The sequence below is a fragment of the Colossoma macropomum genome, unplaced genomic scaffold (genome assembly GCF_904425465.1).
Source record: "Colossoma macropomum unplaced genomic scaffold, Colossoma_macropomum, whole genome shotgun sequence".
NCBI lineage: Eukaryota > Metazoa > Chordata > Actinopteri > Characiformes > Serrasalmidae > Colossoma > Colossoma macropomum.
Window position 1 is genome coordinate 3,957,064 of NW_023494807.1, and position 19,011 is coordinate 3,976,074.

Genomic DNA, 19,011 nt, shown 5'->3' on the forward strand with positions numbered 1-19,011 from the left:
CACCATCCAGCCATCAGGCAGGAGGTTCCGCAGCATACAGGCCAGAACAACCCGGTTAATGAACGGTTTCTACCCACAGGCTGTGAAGCTGTGGGTCCTTCCCCCAGTTACCATTTCACTCAGTCACTCTGTCAGCATTATTAATATATCATGTCTCTGATATGGACAATAACACTTTAACACTAAGTCACTTTAAAGAACAATAACTTACAATAAGTCACTTTAAAATGTGTATTGTCTCTATATTTTGTGTATATTTAATATATTTCAGTCTGTTTATATATATATATATATATATATATATATATATATATATATATATATATATATATATTACTTTTACTTATTTACTTTCTGTAGAGTGATTATCTGAGCCTCACCACAAGCATTTCAATGCATAAATGTCCTGACATGTTGTGGAAATGACAAATAAACCTTAAACTATTGAAACTATAAACTATTATCAGGCTTTCGTTTATTTTGATAACGTTAGCGTTGGTGTGTTTCAGACTTTTAATTTGTAGGGTGTTTTCCCATAATTCAAGGGTACACTTCAGAAACGCTTCTAAACCATGTGAGGCAAACTGAAGCAAACAGTCACGTTCATTTTCGTATTGAACCTCGTTTTAAATGATTTTAATAACTACTTTTATGGCTGTTGGTCCCTCCTTCGTTGGTCGTCTGTGATTTCTGAGTTCGATCAGGCAAGTGGAACGAGCTCTGATGACAGAATGGTGATAAATGGTGATAAATGGTGATCAGTGCTGATAAATGGTAGGTTAGTTGTTTTGCTGTTGTGACAGGGTCGTTTGTAATTTTACACCATGGTCAATGATGGGAGATGGCAGACAGTTCCTATAGCTGATCTGTTTTTTCACCATGGCGTACAGGACGAGATGACAATATACTGCCTTTGCTCAAGAGCCTTTGTCAAGTAAGTATCTTAATCAGAACAGCATGTTTACACGTTTTAGCTCAGGTTTTTATGGAAGCCAGTTTTTTGCCACTGGAACAAATATATAGGCATTTAGTGAGTCATAATAATGGAAAAGTTTTTCCTTTGGCATCTCATAAATATGCTTATTTTCTTCTAATTATAACTTTCTCACTGTTATGAGATGCAGTGAGTTTTTATCTCATAAGTATGACTTAACATTTCATAATTCTGACTTAGTATCTCATAATAATGAGATCCAATCATGACTTAGTATTCAGAATTATCACTTAGCATCTCATTATGCTTATTTTCTCATAATTATAACTTACTTTTTCATTATTATGAGATGCAGTGACTTCTTATCTCATAAGTATGATTTAACATCTCAATTATGACTTAATATCTTATAATTATGATTTAGCATCTCATAAATCTAACTTACTTTCTCATAATTCTGATTCAGTGTCTTATAACACTGAGATTCAATCTTATAATTATGACTTGGCATCTCATAATTATGCTTATTTTCTCATAATTATAACTTACTTTCTCATTGTTATGAGATGCAGTGACTTCTTATCTCATAAGTATGACTTAACATCTGAATTTTGACTTTATATCTCATCATTACGACTTAGTATCTCATAGTTGTGGCTTTCTCATGATTCTGACTCCGTGTCTTATAATGAGATTCAGTCTCATAATTCTGACTTAGCATGTCATAGCGACTGTCATAATTATGACTTGTTATCTCATAGTAGTGACCTACCTTTTCTTAATTATAACTTAGTATTTCATAAAAATGACTTACTTTGTCAGAATTATGACTTAGTGTCTTATATCTATGACTCGCTATGAGAGGCTAAGTCATTATAATGAGATGCTGATTCATAATAATGGGATCCTATGTCATAATTATGAGATACAAGGTCATAGTTATTGTATAGTAAGTCCTAGTTATGAGATACTAAGTCATAATGAAGAGAAGGTAGGTCATAACTGTAAGACACCAAGTAATAATTATGGCATTCGTTGTGAGATGCTAAGTCATAATTATGAGATCTTAAGACATAATTATGGCAAACTTTCTCATTATTATGACTTCCTAAAGGACTGTATGCTTTTTTTCCAGTGGCAGAAACAAGGTTTTCAACATGGAGGTGTATAATAGTTACTCGTTGTTGACGTGCTGTGTTAGCATTACTGCATGCATAATAAAACAGCAACCAACAAAATGCATTTTACGCCAGTGATTGATGTTGATACATTTGTGGTTATAATTCTGATAAAAGCTGAGAAACTGGTCTTGCAAAATGCTCCAGTTTTGTCTCTTAATTAGCAGCTCTAGATCTGAGTTTTCTAATATTTTCATTATTTATGTATTTATTTTTTTACAGTGATCGAGAACTCTATCGATCTGACTTTAAATCTCTTCAGGCTCAGACTGACAGTGTATTGCAAGGTACGTTCGTCTTGAAATTGGGTTCATGCACTATATTATTTTACACTAAACTCAGGTTGGCCTGTAAAGATCTGCCCTTTTAGATGAGGCAGAAAAGGATTTTCGTGTAGTTGGCTGAATATCGTTATTTTGGGAGTTGCCATTTTCAGCTGCTCAGATCAACTCCACAACATCCAAGCAATATAAACTTTCAGATCTTTGAATTTTGCTCCCTTTTCTTCACCAGACAATGTCAAAGACCTCGAAGATGAGGAGCCTAGCCACTCAGAGGACGAAGAGGATGTGGAGATGGACGAAGAGACCCTCCTCATGGCCAGTATGGGTCTGCCAGTAGCGTTTGCCAGCTCTTCAGCTCAGAGGAAAGCAGTATGTGTTTATCTGTTGTTATGATGTGCAGGGTGCCGTGCGACTGAGGAGAGCTTGGCTGCTCTTGATTATTTTGTCTTAGAAGCTAAAAAGTATTGCTGTGTCTCAATTCAGGCACTATGCACTTTATTCTCATGCCTACAGGAATTTGAAAATCCTAACCGATGTTGAAAAACGTGAGACGCACGACAAATAATGATGATAATTTTTCACTGATTTTTCTGTCCTTAGTTGATGTTAGTCATCAAAGTCCCCACACTATGAAAATGAGTCGATCTTTAGGCCCTGATCGAGCTCTGAAGTGATCAGAGGCCCTTCAGTATTTTAACCACGTTTGATTTTTATGACTCAGAATGCTCACGAGTCCTGTAGATGGTCAGTGATGTAACCAAGCAAGTGATTAAGGCAACAGCCAATGAGAAATCTTGGAGAGAGAGAAAAGATGAAGGGAGATGTGCATTCACTTCGCAGGGTGAGCAGCAGACCGCGCAGACAGAGGAGCTGCTAACTGAGTTCAGAGTAAATAATCACTCTCTTTACAATTTTAAGTCGGCAGCTTTTTTTCAAATCTGTCAAATCTGCATTTTAATATTCATATTCACCCCCAGTTTGTTTGTTCCATTCGCTTCTTCTGCGTGCATAAAAGTGCAAACAGGTCCAGTCTACTTTAGCTTTGTTTGTGTATCATAATAACTGGGGAGATCTGGGAGTTTAAGTGCTTTTCGGAGCTGAAAGTCATTATGTGTCCTCTCTTTTTTGCCTTATTGTCTAGTGTGCTGGTCCTCACAACAAAATAACAAGAAATTCTGTTAAAGATGGAATTAGAGTATGCGCTCGGATTTTAAACGTTGTGTAGTGTAGGTCCAGCTTGAATAGAACAGCTTGGCAAACAGCTAAAAGTAATATTTAGTTAAGCTTTACTGGAAAATTTACTGTCAAAGTCTTCAGTATACAAACAAATATTTCACTTGAACTGTTATACGCGGTCCGTATCCACGTAGAGCTGGCCCAATTAGTATTAAACCCTGAGTGGGAAGTGAATGTACACCACCGCTAGCTTGGCACTAACTTTACACTGACTAGGGATGAACAATTAATTACTATTAACTGATTGTTGTTAATATAATATCTAATGCCTGGATTTTTGAGGTAATATCATTTGTAATAAAAGATCCCAGTTTAAGAAGCAACTGATGGCTTAAAACATTACTGGTTGCCTAAGCTGCAGTTAAAGGGGAATTTCACCCAAATTTTCTGCATAATTCCATCCTTGACGTTTAAAATAAGTCGTTTAGAAGAATGTGATGTGATGTGATGTGATGTAGATTCATGATGGAGAAGCTTACAGGCTGAGATTTCCTTACAGTGATGGTGTTAGATCTTTCTGTGATGTCGCCTTGTTAGAGTCGTGAAACACTTCAGACACCACTGTGGTAATATTTCTGACTCTGTAAGTTTCGCTGCTGTTAACCACGTCACATCAGACTAATCTGAATGATTTGGATGAATCTGAATGAAAAAATGAAATTCCGCTTTAACTAGTAGCCAAGTTCAGGATGCCGACTCAGCAAGTCCAGAAGTGAATAACGTTTTGTTTGTCCTGTTCACTGCTAAGCACAAGTGGACTGGATGCACTCCTCACAGAGGAACAAAGAAGACCAATGCTGGCCATCAGGAGACATTCTCTGACCATGAGGACCCACTGCAGGACCAACAGCAGGACCCACAGCTGGAGCCGGCTAAGAATGAGCAGCAGGAAGAGAAGGAAAAGGTTGTTCCAGTGGTTCTGGAGGAGACCCCAGCTGACCCGGAATCTTCCGCCTCCGAGGAGGCGTGGCTTAAGTACTGGCAGCTGCACGGAGAAACCCTGCTGTGGGGGAGCTGGGTGGAGAAACACCCCGAATTCTCCAGCGGGACCCCTCTGGCTCCGTGGGACTGTGCTGAGTGGAAGGAGGCCTGGCAGGAGCATGCCAGCCAGGGCTATCTCTATTACTGGGAACAGTTCAATTACTGGACTGCCCAAGGCTGGACAACAGATGAGTCCTATAGTGCTGCGCCTTGTGATGATGGACAGTGTAGAGAAGATGAACTGGAAGAAGAAAAGAACAAGCCGTCCTCTAACTGCGATGAAAACTTGGTGGATGTGAACGCCACTGATATAGCGGAACGCTTTGACAGTTTAAACTTGCTAACAGATGAAAATGACGGTAATGACAGCCAGCAGGCCTTGGACTGTAATTGCGCGGATGAACCCTGTGATGGAGGTGACCGGAAAAGACCGTCTTCATCCAGCAGCGTCTGCGCTAAGGGTGAGTTCATTTCATTACTCATAGTCCATTATTCATAGCTCTTGATTGGTAATCACCTTCATATAGCCTTTAATTTAATAAACAGTTTTGTGAAATGTCAAATTAACACATGTATAAAAGCGGACAAATTTATGGATAAAATTCAGCCTTCAAGATGACCGCTACTACTGTTTTTAGCTTTACACCATTATTTTGTTTATTGTAGATAACAGTGTATTAAACCCTGCCAGAAAACAAAAGCCAATTTGAGGCCTTTGGGTCAATTTGAGATGATTTTCTGGGGATTTCTGGTGCAAAATGAGTTTAAAATGTTATTTGATGGGTTAATGTGTAGCCTAGCATGTTATCCTTCAATCTCGTTGGCATGACAAAGTTCTAGATTCTGTGTTTTAATTAGGGATGCACCAGTCATGAATTTTAATGGCTGATTCTGATTTCTATAGACTAAACAATATAAACGAAAACGCAGACTTACTCTGCTCTGCTTTAAGCTTCAGCTCAGCTATAGCCGCTTTCCTCCCATCTCCGCCAGAAAACTTTTCCTCAGAAGTTGATCAGTTAAATGTCTCTCAACATTCGGCTGTCTTACGAGGCCGAAGTCGCTTCTTATTCTCCAGCTTCTTGTTTGAATTTTCCCGTTCCACCTTAAATTCTGACATTTAAGGTGGAATGAGAAAATTCGGAAGAGAAGCGACTTCAGCTTCGCCACTTTTTAGTGTGTGACAGTCTCTCGTTGCAGATTTAACGTACCAGGAAACCAACTGCGCTGCTTATAAATGCGAATAACGCATCGCTGCTATGTGACCTGCCGTCTGCACGGTGGTTCTCAGTCGTTGCGAAACAGGGCTTTCGCGCTATGTTGCACATGTCCCGTCTCAAAGATACTTTACTGACAGAGCGATTCCCCCCCGTCTCTACAACGAGACCAAAACCGAAGTTATAAAGTCACTAAAAACGGGCAGGACGGCTGTAACGCACTGCGTGGACGTCCATCACCACTGGATCTTATTTCACCGTAACTGCTCATTTTATCGCAGATGAGTGGCAGCAGCGTCTCATCTGCTCCAAAGGCAGTGAATGAGAGCCTTTTTACAGTGGCCAGTTTACTTGCCACATCACTTCCATTTGATTTATTAATAAAAGATATTGGAAGTAAATTCATTATGGATCATTACAAATACTTTACTTTAAAACTACCAAGTCCTCACACAGTGAGAAAATAGAAATGGTGTAGAGAGAAAAAAAAAAAGATACATCGAGATGCATCGAGAATCGTTTTATAATCGCATCGCAGCCTCTGAATCGTAATCGAATCAAATGAAGTGCCTAGAGATTCCCACCCCTAGCCGGCAGTGTAATGAAGTCTGCCTGATGCTGCACGTATGAGGTCATTTGATCTGTTCTGTCATTGCCGCTCTAACGTTGAACCTCATATGAGGAAACTCACATCGCGATAACGATAAAAAGTACGATTTATCGTGCAGCCCTAGTTTTCAGGATGTATTGTTTTCTCCATTCATTCATTTTTTTCATCAGCCCAGTACATCAGCTCATGATGCCTGGTCGTAAAGGTCTTATATTAGATTAGCCGTGCGTCAGTCATGTGTGACAGCATATTTTCTGACATGGGTTTGATTGTCGGCCTACGGCAGTACTCGTGACGATGACCCGGGATGGAGAAATGTCATCGTGTTTTTTGCTGCATTTGCGGTAATATAAACAGAAAGAGCCGTACTGTACGCCAGTCTGAGCCTGGTTGTGTGTCCTGCCACCTTTGGAAAGGCAGATTTGACTCCTGACAGCAAACAGCATTCTTTCTAGTTCAGAATTGGCTCTCGTTGCATATTTTATGTACCTTATCAGAAGATGTCAGGCTTGGAGTGAAAGAAGCATGTGACATGGGCCTATGCAGTTTTAATGATTCCGTTCCCGTCTGTGTGTGTTTGAGCAGGAGAATGAGAGAGAAAGATATAACAGGAGAACATGACAGTGAATTCGTGAATTGACACCAGCTCCCTCTCACTCTGTGTGATGCTCTAAAGATAGCTTCTTTCTTTTTGGAGCTACCTTCACAGTGATTTTCTACTTACAGAGGCATTTAAAGGAGAACTTCACCTTTTTTTTTTTTTCATCAAAAACATAATTCATCATAATTCAGTCATTGAGATGAAGTCATTCAGAGTGGTTTGGTGATAAATGGTGGAATTTAGATAAAATATCAACCTCTCTATAGTGGTGGTGATATGAACCAGGGTTTGCAGTATGTCTGAAAGTATAGCCCTTTTATTTACGACCAAAAACAGACAGTGGGTCTGAGATTTTGTATGTAATGTTGATTACGGTGTAACAGTGGTTTAACGTGTTTCAGAGGGCAATAAGCAACCAAGCTCTAGTTCTGTGACGAAGAAAAATGGCCAGCCTGTGAGGAGTGGCTCCAACAAGGAGGACGAAAGTGACGAAGACGAGCCGCCAGATAGAAAGCAAGCAAAAATAAAGAGAAGGTAAACTGTTTCACACCCATAAGCATTTACATTATAACACATAATACATATTAATAACCCCAGATAGCAAGGGGACAGCAAAACTGGCAGCCCACTGGCTTTTTTCTCAGCGTTTTCTGGACGGCCCACTGGTGGTTAAGCAGAGTATTAGACTAAATTCAACTTTTCATCACTCGTTTTCCATCCACAGTACAATTTTGCTTATTTTTTTATTATCGTTTGTAAATTAGTAAGTCATTTTAACAGCAGTATCATAAATACAGCAGGTTATACAGCTGTAACCAATCTAGCACAATGTCGGCAACAATTTTCAACCAATCAGTTTAGGCCTAGATTTTTTTTTTTTTTCTCCCAATTGTTTGATGTTTGTCTTACTTCATTTCCCAACGTACAAGACTGTGTGCATTTAAAATCTGAGGCGGATCGGAGGAGATTAAAACACATTAAATATGTATGCGGGACAAGATTCTGGGTGGTCCGAGAGTGGACCAGCAATGGCATAGTCAGTAGGGTTGCAACCTTATCAAGCCAACGACATGATATGCGCTTAAGACTCACACAGTCATACGTAACAGGCCTTTTTGCATTATAAACACGGAGCTATTTGTTTGAGCTTATTTTCATATACTAGCTTTGATTTATTTTTTTTTCTGCCACTTGAACATGGTAGCTAACATTGTTAATAGTGAATAAAGCAGGTAGGTGGTTGTTTAGAATAGTGTTCATATACTCAGTGGTCAATATGAGTTTTTTTTTTAACTAGTTTTTGCGATGTTAAGCTGTAGTTTGGAAACGTATGTTAAAGAAATGCTAAAAATAAGGTGGTATAAAATTACTAACTGGTCCCCACTAGCTTTCACTCCATTTTAGCTATGGTAGGTTGGAATATGGTATGATATATAGGTTGAGACCAAGGTTGAGATGTTAAAGGAACTCATTCGGGTGCCAGGTGAAAAGCCAGGAGAGCCTTTGCATTATAAGCACATAGAGCTAGTCTGTTATATTTTGAGACATAAGCAGTTTTTGCCAACTGCATGTTAAAGATATGCTTGAATATGGTAGTTAATATTGTTAATGAATGAAAGCAGGAATTTGATTGTTTAGAGTTAACTACACTAGCTCACCAGTCCATGCGAGTGTGCCTCAAGTCTAACTATCTGTTCCCACAGTCATGAGCTGGATGCTGAGGAGCTCGCTCAGATACCTTCTGAGGAGGCGTGGGAAACTCTGGGCCTCAAGCGTGGCCCACGGCTCAAGTAAGACCCATGTGCAGACACACATTTATCTTCAGAGCCTGGCAGTCCTGCAAAGTCCCTTTGAAGGTAGCATGTGTGTGTGTGTGTGTGTGTGTGTGTGTGTGTGTGTGTGTGTGTGCGCTGTTGCAGGTTCACGAGCGTTCTGAAGTTCCGGGAGGCTCCGGGGCAGCGTGGGGGCAGTCAGAGTGGAGCCAGGTGGAGACCAACAGGACGGAAAGCGGCCTGTAAGATCGACAAGCACATTTTCTTCACCGAGGATGGAGAGACTGCTGGACCAAAGATCAGCCAAACTCTGCAGAAAGTGAGAGGCTTTGTTTTTCATTCTCCCTTCTGAACAGTTAGTTGATAAGTGATTATGAAAAATCATTTCGCTGATTAAGTTAATGTTTACTGTTGATAGAATGATACACAAGGTCATACTGATAGATCACAGTGCACTATAGGAAGTAGGGACGGAATAGCTTCTGTTTTATTGCACCGTAAAAGAAAACCAACGGTATTTTTGATTTAAGATGGTATTCAAAGTTGCACCTTAATTGTGTATCCTGTTTAACGGTAGTGCAAACGTGAGAGTTTGAGGTAGAAATAACACAATTATGAGGTTCACTGCTAAAGAAATTATCCATTTTCACTAAGCATACATACATACATCATCTAAACCGCTTATCCTTCTGGGTCGCGGTGGGGTGCTGGAGCCTCTCCCAGCTGTCATTGGGCGGAAGGCAGGATACACCCTGGACGGGTCGCCAGTCCATCGCAGGGCAGACAGACAGACATACACAATCACACTCACATTCACACCTAGGGGCAATTTTAGCATGTCCAATCAGCCTGACTGCGCCCGGCCAGGAATCGAACCCAGGCCATTCTTGCTGTGAGGCGACAGCGCTACCCACTGTGCCACCGTGCTGCCCTTTCACTCAGCAATTTAAGAAAAAAAAAAAAAATTGATAAATCCAGGCAAACTTATTGAATATTGATATTTACAGCCATGTTTACAGTAACGATCAGTATATCTAGGACATTTTCCATGAGCTGAAGTGAGGCTAAAAATCCTTCAGGCTTTTGTACACAGAATCCAAGTATTTCAGAGCAAGATAAAAATGAAAACAAAAGACAAGTTTTAAAAACTTATACATGAAACTAAAGCTGTCTTTCACATCAGAGCTCATGGTTGCTCATGATTTGTTCCGAGCTGAAGAACGCCACCGCGCCACCACGCACAGCGGCTGCTTTGCAGGGTTTGCTGTGAATCTGTGTTATTGAACTTATATATATATATATATATATATATATATATATATATATATATATATATATATATATAATATATATATATATATAAATTCAAATATTTTCTGTGGTGTGTAACCTTTAGTAACTGCGCTACTGTTACGCTCATGATTAGTTTTTCTGAGTTTTTTCTCAATCAGTGAGCCCCTCTAAAATATAAGTGAGTGGAATGTATTTATTTAGCCATTCAGATGTGGAGTAGAAAATTGAAATGTCATCATTGCTATAATCACATAAACATTACACTATATACTGTAGGTGTAGACTAGAGGTGTAGAAGGTTCATGTTTAGAAAAGAGAGAGAAAATAAATATGATAAATCCTACTTGAAGAGTATGCTTTCATGGCTGTTCAAAGACATATCCGATAACATTCCCAATCGGAAAGTTTAAGTACGTTCTGGTGGGAGCAGAAACTTGGTCTGCAGAGGAGACGAAGTTTATGCTCTGGTCTTTAAAAGACGGTGGTGGGACGGACGTCCAGCTTATGTGTCTCAGAACACGACGTCTTCCTCTCGGCCTTCTTTAATAAGGACATGTGAAGGACGTTTTCCTGAGTCTGACATCATTTTAAAGTAATTAAAAACACAAGCACTGCTCACTGCTGCTCATCTCACTCTGACTGGACTCACGTGATGCTCGTTGTCATGGTAACGTCTACACTATGGGGTTCTCTACGCAAGTGCGTAATTGTGGATTGGATTATTTATAGTGCGCATGTAAACGGAGATTTTCCATCAGATTGTTGAGTAGAGTGAGCATATAAACACCTCAGTCTTAATCTATAATCGGGAATGTATTCAGTCTGATTGGCAAACTATCTTTGCATGTGAACACAACCAGTGATGTTCACAGCTGCACTATGTACACTTTTTTGGGGGGCATTTGGGGATTTGGAGACCTCTCTGGTGGAAATGTGACTTTGCATCCGAGAACTGAACATCAAGCCGAATCTTTTTTGAGGCTGTGTGTGATATTTGTACATAAAGGTGTGTGACAGTGGTCACAAAAACTCCCGCGAAATCCGACCCAACGTCTCTGGCTGTACAGGCCAGCCAGTGGACACTATGGGAAAACATTCAACACCAAGTTGAATGCAGATATTTAAAGGAGCCAAATAGGACTATGGACCTTTTTAAAGGTTTTAAAGGTTTCTGTTTTCTTTTTATAATCTATGCTGATATTATTGTGTATTAAGATATTTAGATCTATCGGAATTTGTACAGTGACACCCAACTGTACCCCCCTGTGAGCCTCCCAGTGGAGGGTTTATACTCAGAATGGAGCTCTTTTAGGGACAGTTACTGAGGTTTATCTTCATTTCTATCTGTCACAGCTGTGTGTGGTGTGTGATGGGTAGATGGATGACATGTTCACTGTGAATGATGAGCTGCCTATGGGTGTCTTCTATTCTAGGCTTATATTGACATGCGAAATAAAAGGCTTATTGAACAGTAGATTGATGTGCTTATATGTGTGGTGAACGAGGCCTTCGAGTTGGTTCGCTGTCTTTTAGTATAGAGGTTTGTGTGTGGTGTGTGTGTGTGGCAGGGTCCCCTCTGTGGGCCTGTCAGTTAAGTGTACGGTGTTTACAGGAGGCAGGCTGTGCCTCTTGTGGGCATGTGGGGGAGTAGAGCTACTTAGGAACCAAGGAAAGCACTCTGAATGTTGCATAGACACACCCTCACATACACACCAGTGATGGTAATTTCAGGCAAAAGTTCTATTTGAATTTTCAGCCAATATTGAAAAATACTCTATGACCCAGGGCTGCTCAGTAAAGACAAAATTCTAGTGTTGTCATTACATTTTATCATATTGTAATTATTATATGCTTTGCAATAAGTATTGGGTACATTTGTTGGATTTCGTGAACAGCTTGATTCATTAAAACGCCCAAAGCTGTGAACTGGGATTGGTCAGCTGTGAACACTGCACAAAAACACTAAGATTGGTTAGAGGTAGAGCTGGGCGATATGGCCAAAAATGTTATCGCGATAAACAAAATTCATATCGTTTGATATCGATACATACCGCGATTAATGTCAAATCATTATTTCTTTCAAGTTTGAAGGCTGATTTTTGCTCCTGGGTGGTTAACTGCTGTTTTAAACTATCCTTTATGATCGGAACACGACAAACACTCACCAACCAGTGGGACATTTCACAGATCTGTCATGGGACAGTGGGAGAAAGTGTCTGGTGAGCTGTTTTTACCACCTGGAAAAGCATGGCTATTTTGTAAAAGTCATAATTTAAGAAAGAAAACATTTTTAGCTGGTGCCGAGTGCTCGGCTACCCCGCTACAAATGACATCACAGTATTCAGACACCAGCTAGACGACTGGATTTCTCTATACTATCGTAGTAGTTTAAGGGGTGAACCGCAAAATATCAACACTAGACAAACAGAGTCCTCTTTTTAGGAACGTTTAAACTGAAAGCGGTGCTTTTGTGTCGTGTTTGATCCACAGTATCATCAATTCTCCGTGTTGTGGAGTGACAGAGCTGCTTCAAGTTAGCCAGCTGCTAAAAACAGCTAGCCTGGAAAGCTAGCGCTCTCCCGCTCTCCAACGCCTCACAGCTTCCTCAGTTTACTGTCGTTTAAATCAGGGCTGTAATTTACATGAACCTACTTCTTTCTTTCACTTTCGTTGCTTGGGAATGCACTAATACTTAAATATGACTGCCCGAGCGCTGTAACAGCGCTGTAGTTGTGAGGATTGTGATTTAACGCTGCTAAAGCTGGTTAGGATGTTGGTAAAGAGGTGAGTTCGCTGTAGGTCAGTATAGTTACACCACTGACCTCGTCACTCACACTCGGTCACAGAAGAACAGATCACCGGTCGCTCCACTCAAACAGGGAATGTATAACTCCGCGTTTCAGCCGTTGCTAAAGACTCATCTTACTCGTGGCCCCCTCCCTCTCTAATCATGTAGAAAACTCGGAAGTGCGCCCTCTCCTGGCGACAGCCCAGTAGTGTCGCTTTTCTTGCAGTAGAAAACGCCACCAAGGCTTTCACTGAACGTGGAAGTGTGAGAACGGTGTATTATATCGAACATGACGTATCGCTCTATCGAGGAAAAGTTATATCGCGGTAATTATCGTTATCGTTTTATCGCCCAGCCCTAGTTAGAGGGCTCGTTTGCGTATTGAAGGTTTCTGCAATACACAGTGCTCTGCTGGCAATTAACGCTTAGAATGAGAGTGGTGAACCATGTAAAATAATACTCCTCATTAAAACTGCATGTAAAAACATTGGTTCATCATTTTGTGAAAAATTCAGTTGTAACAGTCGCTGAAATGTCTGGAAAATAATTGCAAACACAGTTAATTCCATGCATGTCTTTGTTGTTTGAACCAGATTAGCTTTACAACAAATACATAAAAATCTATTCATTAAAATGAAATGTTATGTGTGAAAAATGGCTGTGTTAATTATAGCTCATTTATTTTGACCATAACGTAGAGGAACAATTATCACCACAATAAAATTGAAATATATTTAATTTACTTGACATCTTACTTTATTGACATTACATCTGTTTTACATTTGTAATGAATCTGTGAAGTAAAACTTATTGTAAAAAAAAAGTCTCATTATTTGTTTTGGTAGACTTAGCTGCTGTAACATATGTTAAAACTACCTCCACCATGTGGAGTCTGTACTTTAACCTGGCTAGCTCGCACTGTGAGTGGGTTATTTGATTCAAATTGATGTTATAGCCACATAAAATAGTATAGGTCAATTCCGTGACTTAACACACAACACAGTAATCAAAAAACAAAGAAAAAAGGGTGAATATTGAGAATGATCTGTTACATTACGGTCAAAATCCACAGACGACATTATGTGGATATGAAAAGATGTCCAAATGTCTGTTATATTTTACCTCACTTAAGCCTTGATCTACTTTATACATTGAACTTGCTGAAGTTTGTTTACGTTCATCAGAATGTTTCCATTTGTTTCAGTGACTTCAAACACCCTGCATGCTTTCACGCACCTCCCTCACGGGCTTTCTTTCCTTGATCTTGTTTCGTTATAGCTAGACTGTTGCTGGCCCGTGTTCTGGTGAAGGATGAAGTTTTGGTCTGTAAGCTCACCACCACAATTTACTGCAGAGCTTTGCCATTGATCTCTCCGGAGCACAGCGCCACATTGATCTTGTGCCGGGAGAAAACTTTGCTGCAACAGACATTATCAACAGCCTCTTTTCAGCTTTGACTGAGAGAGACTTTCTCTCAGCATGACTGCAGTCATTATTCTTTTACTTCTGCAACGTGTAGGCCTAAATGTATTTTACTGCGTATGGTGGGGCACAACATAACTTGTGATTTTAAAGTTTTCTGGAGCGTTATAAACTGCTTATCTGGCACTGATGTTGTGTTCTTTTTTCAGTATAGAGCCCTGAGTGTCACTTCTTTCATTCTGCTGTTTGTATTCTTTTTGGAAACCCTTATATTAATGATTTAATAAGCACTTGCCCCATCAGCAGGAGATCCCCAGTAGGTTGGCCCGCCTCGTCTCCCATCAGTTAGCATGATGGCAGTCAACGTGATCATCTGTTATCTGACGTAAGAAATTTGGCAGTTGGTTTTCACCTGTAAGCACCTGGCAGTGGTGTCACCTGAGTCAGGTGAAGCTTGTGCTAGCCTTCACCCTCTCAGCTTGGTAGCACTGTGTGTACAAAAGTGTTGGGACACACCTCTTAATCACTGAATTCAGGTGTTTCATTCAGTCCCATTGCCATGTGTATAAAATCAAGCAACAAGCCATGCAGACTGCCTTTACAAACATTTGTAAAAGAATAGGTTGTTCTAAAGAGCTCCCTGAATTCGAGGGTGGTGCTGTAATAGGATGCCACCGTTGCAACAAGTCGGTTTGTGAAATTTCTTCCCTCCTAGATTTTCCATAATCAACAATGAGTGGTATTACTGAAAAGTGGAAGTGTTTAGGAACCACAGCGGCTCAGCCACGAAGTGTCAGACCATGTAAAGTTACAGAGCGGGTCGCCGAGTGCTGAGGAGCATAGAGCATAAAAGTCACCAACACTCTGCTGACTCAATAACCACAGAGTTCAAACCTCCTCTGGCATCAACATCAGCACAAAAACTGCGCCAGGAGCTTCATGGCATGGGTTTCTATGGCTGAGCAGCTGCTTGCAAGCCTTACATCACCAGGCGTTGGATGGAGTGGTGTAAAGCGCCGTCACTGGACTCTACAGCAGTGGAAATATATTCTGTGGAGTGATGAATGAATTACGCCTCTCTATCTGGGAGTCTGATGGCCGAGTCTGGGTTTGGCGATTGCCAGGAGAACCTTACCTGCCTGACTGCACTGAGCTGACTGTAAAGTTTGGTAGAGGAGGGATGATGCCATGGGGTTGTTTTTCAGGGACCCCTTAGCTCCAGTAAGGAGAAATCTTAGTGCTTCAGCACCAAGACATTTTGAATAACTGTACGCTTCCAACTTTGTGGGAACAGTTTGGGGAAGAACCTTTTCTGTTCCAGCATGACTGAGCCCCAGTGCCCTGACCTCAACAGCATCAAACACCTTTGGGATGACCTGGAACGGAGATTGCGAGCCAGGCCCTCTTGTCCAACATCAGTGTCTGACCTCAAAAATCCTCTTCTGGATGGACGAAAAATTCCACAGACACTCTCTGAAATCTTATAGAAAGCTTCCCAGAAGAGTGGAAGCTGTTAGAGCTGCAAAGGGGGACCAACTCCATATTAATGCCTATGGATTTAGAATGGGATGTCATAAAGGCTCCTGTAGGTGTAATTTGGTGTCCCGATACTTTTGTCCATATAATTTATGTAGATATCCCTCCTAATTGTTGAGTTCAGGTGTATCTGCCACGCCCATTGCCAACAGGATGTGCTAAAGACTTTAAATGTAACACTATTATAGGATGCCACCTTTGCCACGGGTCAGCTCTTGATATTTCTGTCCTGCTAGATCTGCCCTGGTCAACTCTAAGTGCTATTATTGTGGAATGGAAGCATCTATGAGCAGCAACAGCTCAGCCACAACACGGTAGACCACAGAAAATCATAGTGGTTGCTGAGCGCTGAAGTCTAGAAATTGCCTATCCTCTGTTTTATCACTCACTGCATCCCTCCGTAGTTGTTACTTTTTCCTCTTAAATATATCTTTATTAATGTATTCTGCTTTCCAGGTGCAGAGTTTTTTGCATAAGGTCCAAACTGAGGATGACTCTGAGAAAAAAGCAGCGTCGGTGTTGGGCAGCACATCTTCACAGGCCAGAGTAAGTACAGGGGATGGACACGGCACTCCACGCCCACAGGAGAGTGAGGAGGAATGCAGGGAGCCTCAGCCTGATTCTCGATCTGGAGAGAGCAAAGAGCCCCAGCCTTTAACTCAGCCAGAACCGGAACCTGAAGCACTGGCAGCACCGGACCCAGAGCCATTGCAGGATAGCGATTCTGACCCCAGGAGGGAGCTCCAGCCTCTAGACATTCCGGACTACCTCCTCCCTGATGCTCCAGGGGACAAAGAGGGAGGTCAGTATGGGCTGTGTTCATACTGGAGCTTTTCTCAGTGTTTTTAATATAAATGATTTTGCACACACCACGTGTTAAAGACTAACTCAGGGTACTTGTGGGTATTTAAATAGTTTTCATTTGTCTAAAAATACATTTTGCAGTGATAGACAGTGAACAGTTAATGAATCAAAGGCAGAAATTGTTCAGATTTAAAATAAAATATCTTTTGAATTGTTCAGTAGAGACAGAGGTGACCTCCAAGAAGAAGAAGAAGAAGAAGGCTAGAAGACGGAGGAGGGAAGTGGACGTGCCCCCTGAGATCGCAGCAGAGCCGGAGCTGGCCAAGTACTGGGCACAGCGTTACCGGCTCTTCTCCCGCTTCGATGAGGGCATCAAACTGGACCATGGTCAGTGAGTTCTACTGGACCTTTGACACCTCTGTGTTACAATTGATAACATGTTGATTCTTCAGATATTCTGAACAACACCAAAATGATTCAGTCAAACCGTGGTGAGCTTGAAATATCTTGACACACTGAATTATTCCCTAAAGAAGCGTAATGGAATTAACCTCAGAAATCTGTGCCACTTCATTAAGTACACCTACCTTATAACTACATCAATGTCCATTTTATCAGCTTCACTTAACATATAACCACGCTTTGTAGTTTTACAGACTGTAGTCCATCTGTTTCTCTGCATACTTTTTTAGCCACCTTTCACCCTGTTATTCAGTGGTCAGGACTCCCACAGGACCACCACAGAGCAGGTACTGTTTGGGTGGTGGATCATTCTCAGCACTGCAGTAACACTGACGTGGTGGTGGTGTGTTAGTGTGTGTTGGACTGGTATGAGTGGATCAGACACAGCAGTGCTGCTGGAGTTTTTAAACACCTCAGTGTCACTGCTGGACTGAGAATAGTCCACCAACCAAAAATATCCAGCCAACAGCGTCCTGTGGGCAGCGTCCTGTGACCACTGATGAAGGACTAGAGGATGACCAACACACACTGTGCAGCAGCAGATGAGCTATCATCTCTGACTTTACATCTACAAGGTGGACTGACAAGGTAGGAGTGTCTAATAGAGTGGACAGTGAGTGGACACAGTGTTAAAAAACTCCAGCAGCCCTGCTGTGTCTGATCCACACTACACTAACACACCACCACCACATCAGTGTTACTGCAGTGCTGAGAATGACCCACCACCCAAATAGTACCTGCTCTGTGGGGGTCGTGATCATTGAAGAACAGGGTGAAAGGGGGCTAACAAAGTGGTAAGTGGAGCTGATAAAATGGCCAGTTGATAATTAATATACATCATTATTATATATATATATATATATATATATATATATATATATATATATAGGTGTATGTATGTATGTATGTATGATTACTCCATGTATTAGCAGCAATTGACAAATTCTAAATCAAGAAACTTGGCTAAAAAATTAGCCCTGATTGGCTGACACACTCAGGAAGGTGCGCAGGTTTTTAAATATTAGGTGTTCTGAGTCACCCACCTCTTATTTTAGCCTATTTTCACCTCCCTGGGTGGATGTTGCTTCAGGTTCTGTGTCAGAGCTCACTGAACCACCTCAGGCGCTCAGACATTAGTCCACCCTGTGCTTCCTCAAATTCAAATAAACTGCAGACGCTTGAAAAGGTTTTGATAAAAATAGCAAAGAAGACGAATAAAGAACAAGGCGAATAATACGAATTCCCGCAATGTTGAATTCTTCCGTTGCGTCTGACACTATGGATTCTTTAGTTACTATTCAAGATGGCATCACATTCCAAAAAATGGTTTTATTATACATTTAAAGATGCACGATCAGCTTTACCAGTCCAAGACTGTCAGAGTAGTTGAACTTCCTTTTCTTTCTGCTTTCCTTGGTTTTGCCTGATCTGCTGCTCCTGGCCTCCAAACGTATCACCAGAGCTCACATCGCAAAATTACTGAAGGTTTGTAGGAAAGGAGATTTCATTTCGGTCGCTTTCTATCTGTTTGCATGCAGCCCAAATATACTGCCATATGTGCTGAGTGGAACTAGAGCTACTTTGGCGGAACAACTGGTGAAGCGGGACATTATGGAAAAATCTAAAATCGTCAGTAGACTAGAAAAAAGAGCCAAACCAGTTGGCCTAACCGAAGTGGAACCAGAGCAGAGAGCGGAACTGAGTGGCAGCCGCAATGGAGGTGTGAGCGTGTGTGTGAAGGAGAGGTGGAGTATGTGTGACCAAAAGCAAGCTGTGGGTATCTGTGTGGGTGGAGGGTGGGAGATGAGGGGGCATGTATGTGGCTCTTTGTGGGGACTAAATGTGCTTAGGGTGACAGAAAATCTAAACGCTTTGACCGCTGGTATTTTATTT

At 41.1% G+C, this 19,011-nt stretch overlaps 1 protein-coding gene across 1 annotated transcript in view; it reads left to right on the plus strand.

The window, feature by feature from the left end:
* The first annotated feature begins 531 nt into the window (after nt 1-531).
* Nucleotides 532-19,011, plus strand: part of tgs1 (trimethylguanosine synthase 1) — a 40,645-nt gene continuing 22,165 nt past the window's right edge. Inside the window, exons 1-9 of the mRNA XM_036556149.1 lie at nt 532-934; nt 2,335-2,399; nt 2,626-2,765; nt 4,381-5,074; nt 7,443-7,575; nt 8,745-8,831; nt 8,961-9,132; nt 16,309-16,654; nt 16,876-17,043. Coding sequence (XP_036412042.1) covers nt 825-934; nt 2,335-2,399; nt 2,626-2,765; nt 4,381-5,074; nt 7,443-7,575; nt 8,745-8,831; nt 8,961-9,132; nt 16,309-16,654; nt 16,876-17,043 — 1,915 coding nt within the window. The 5' untranslated portion in view covers nt 532-824. The remainder of the gene's footprint in view (nt 935-2,334; nt 2,400-2,625; nt 2,766-4,380; nt 5,075-7,442; nt 7,576-8,744; nt 8,832-8,960; nt 9,133-16,308; nt 16,655-16,875; nt 17,044-19,011) is intronic.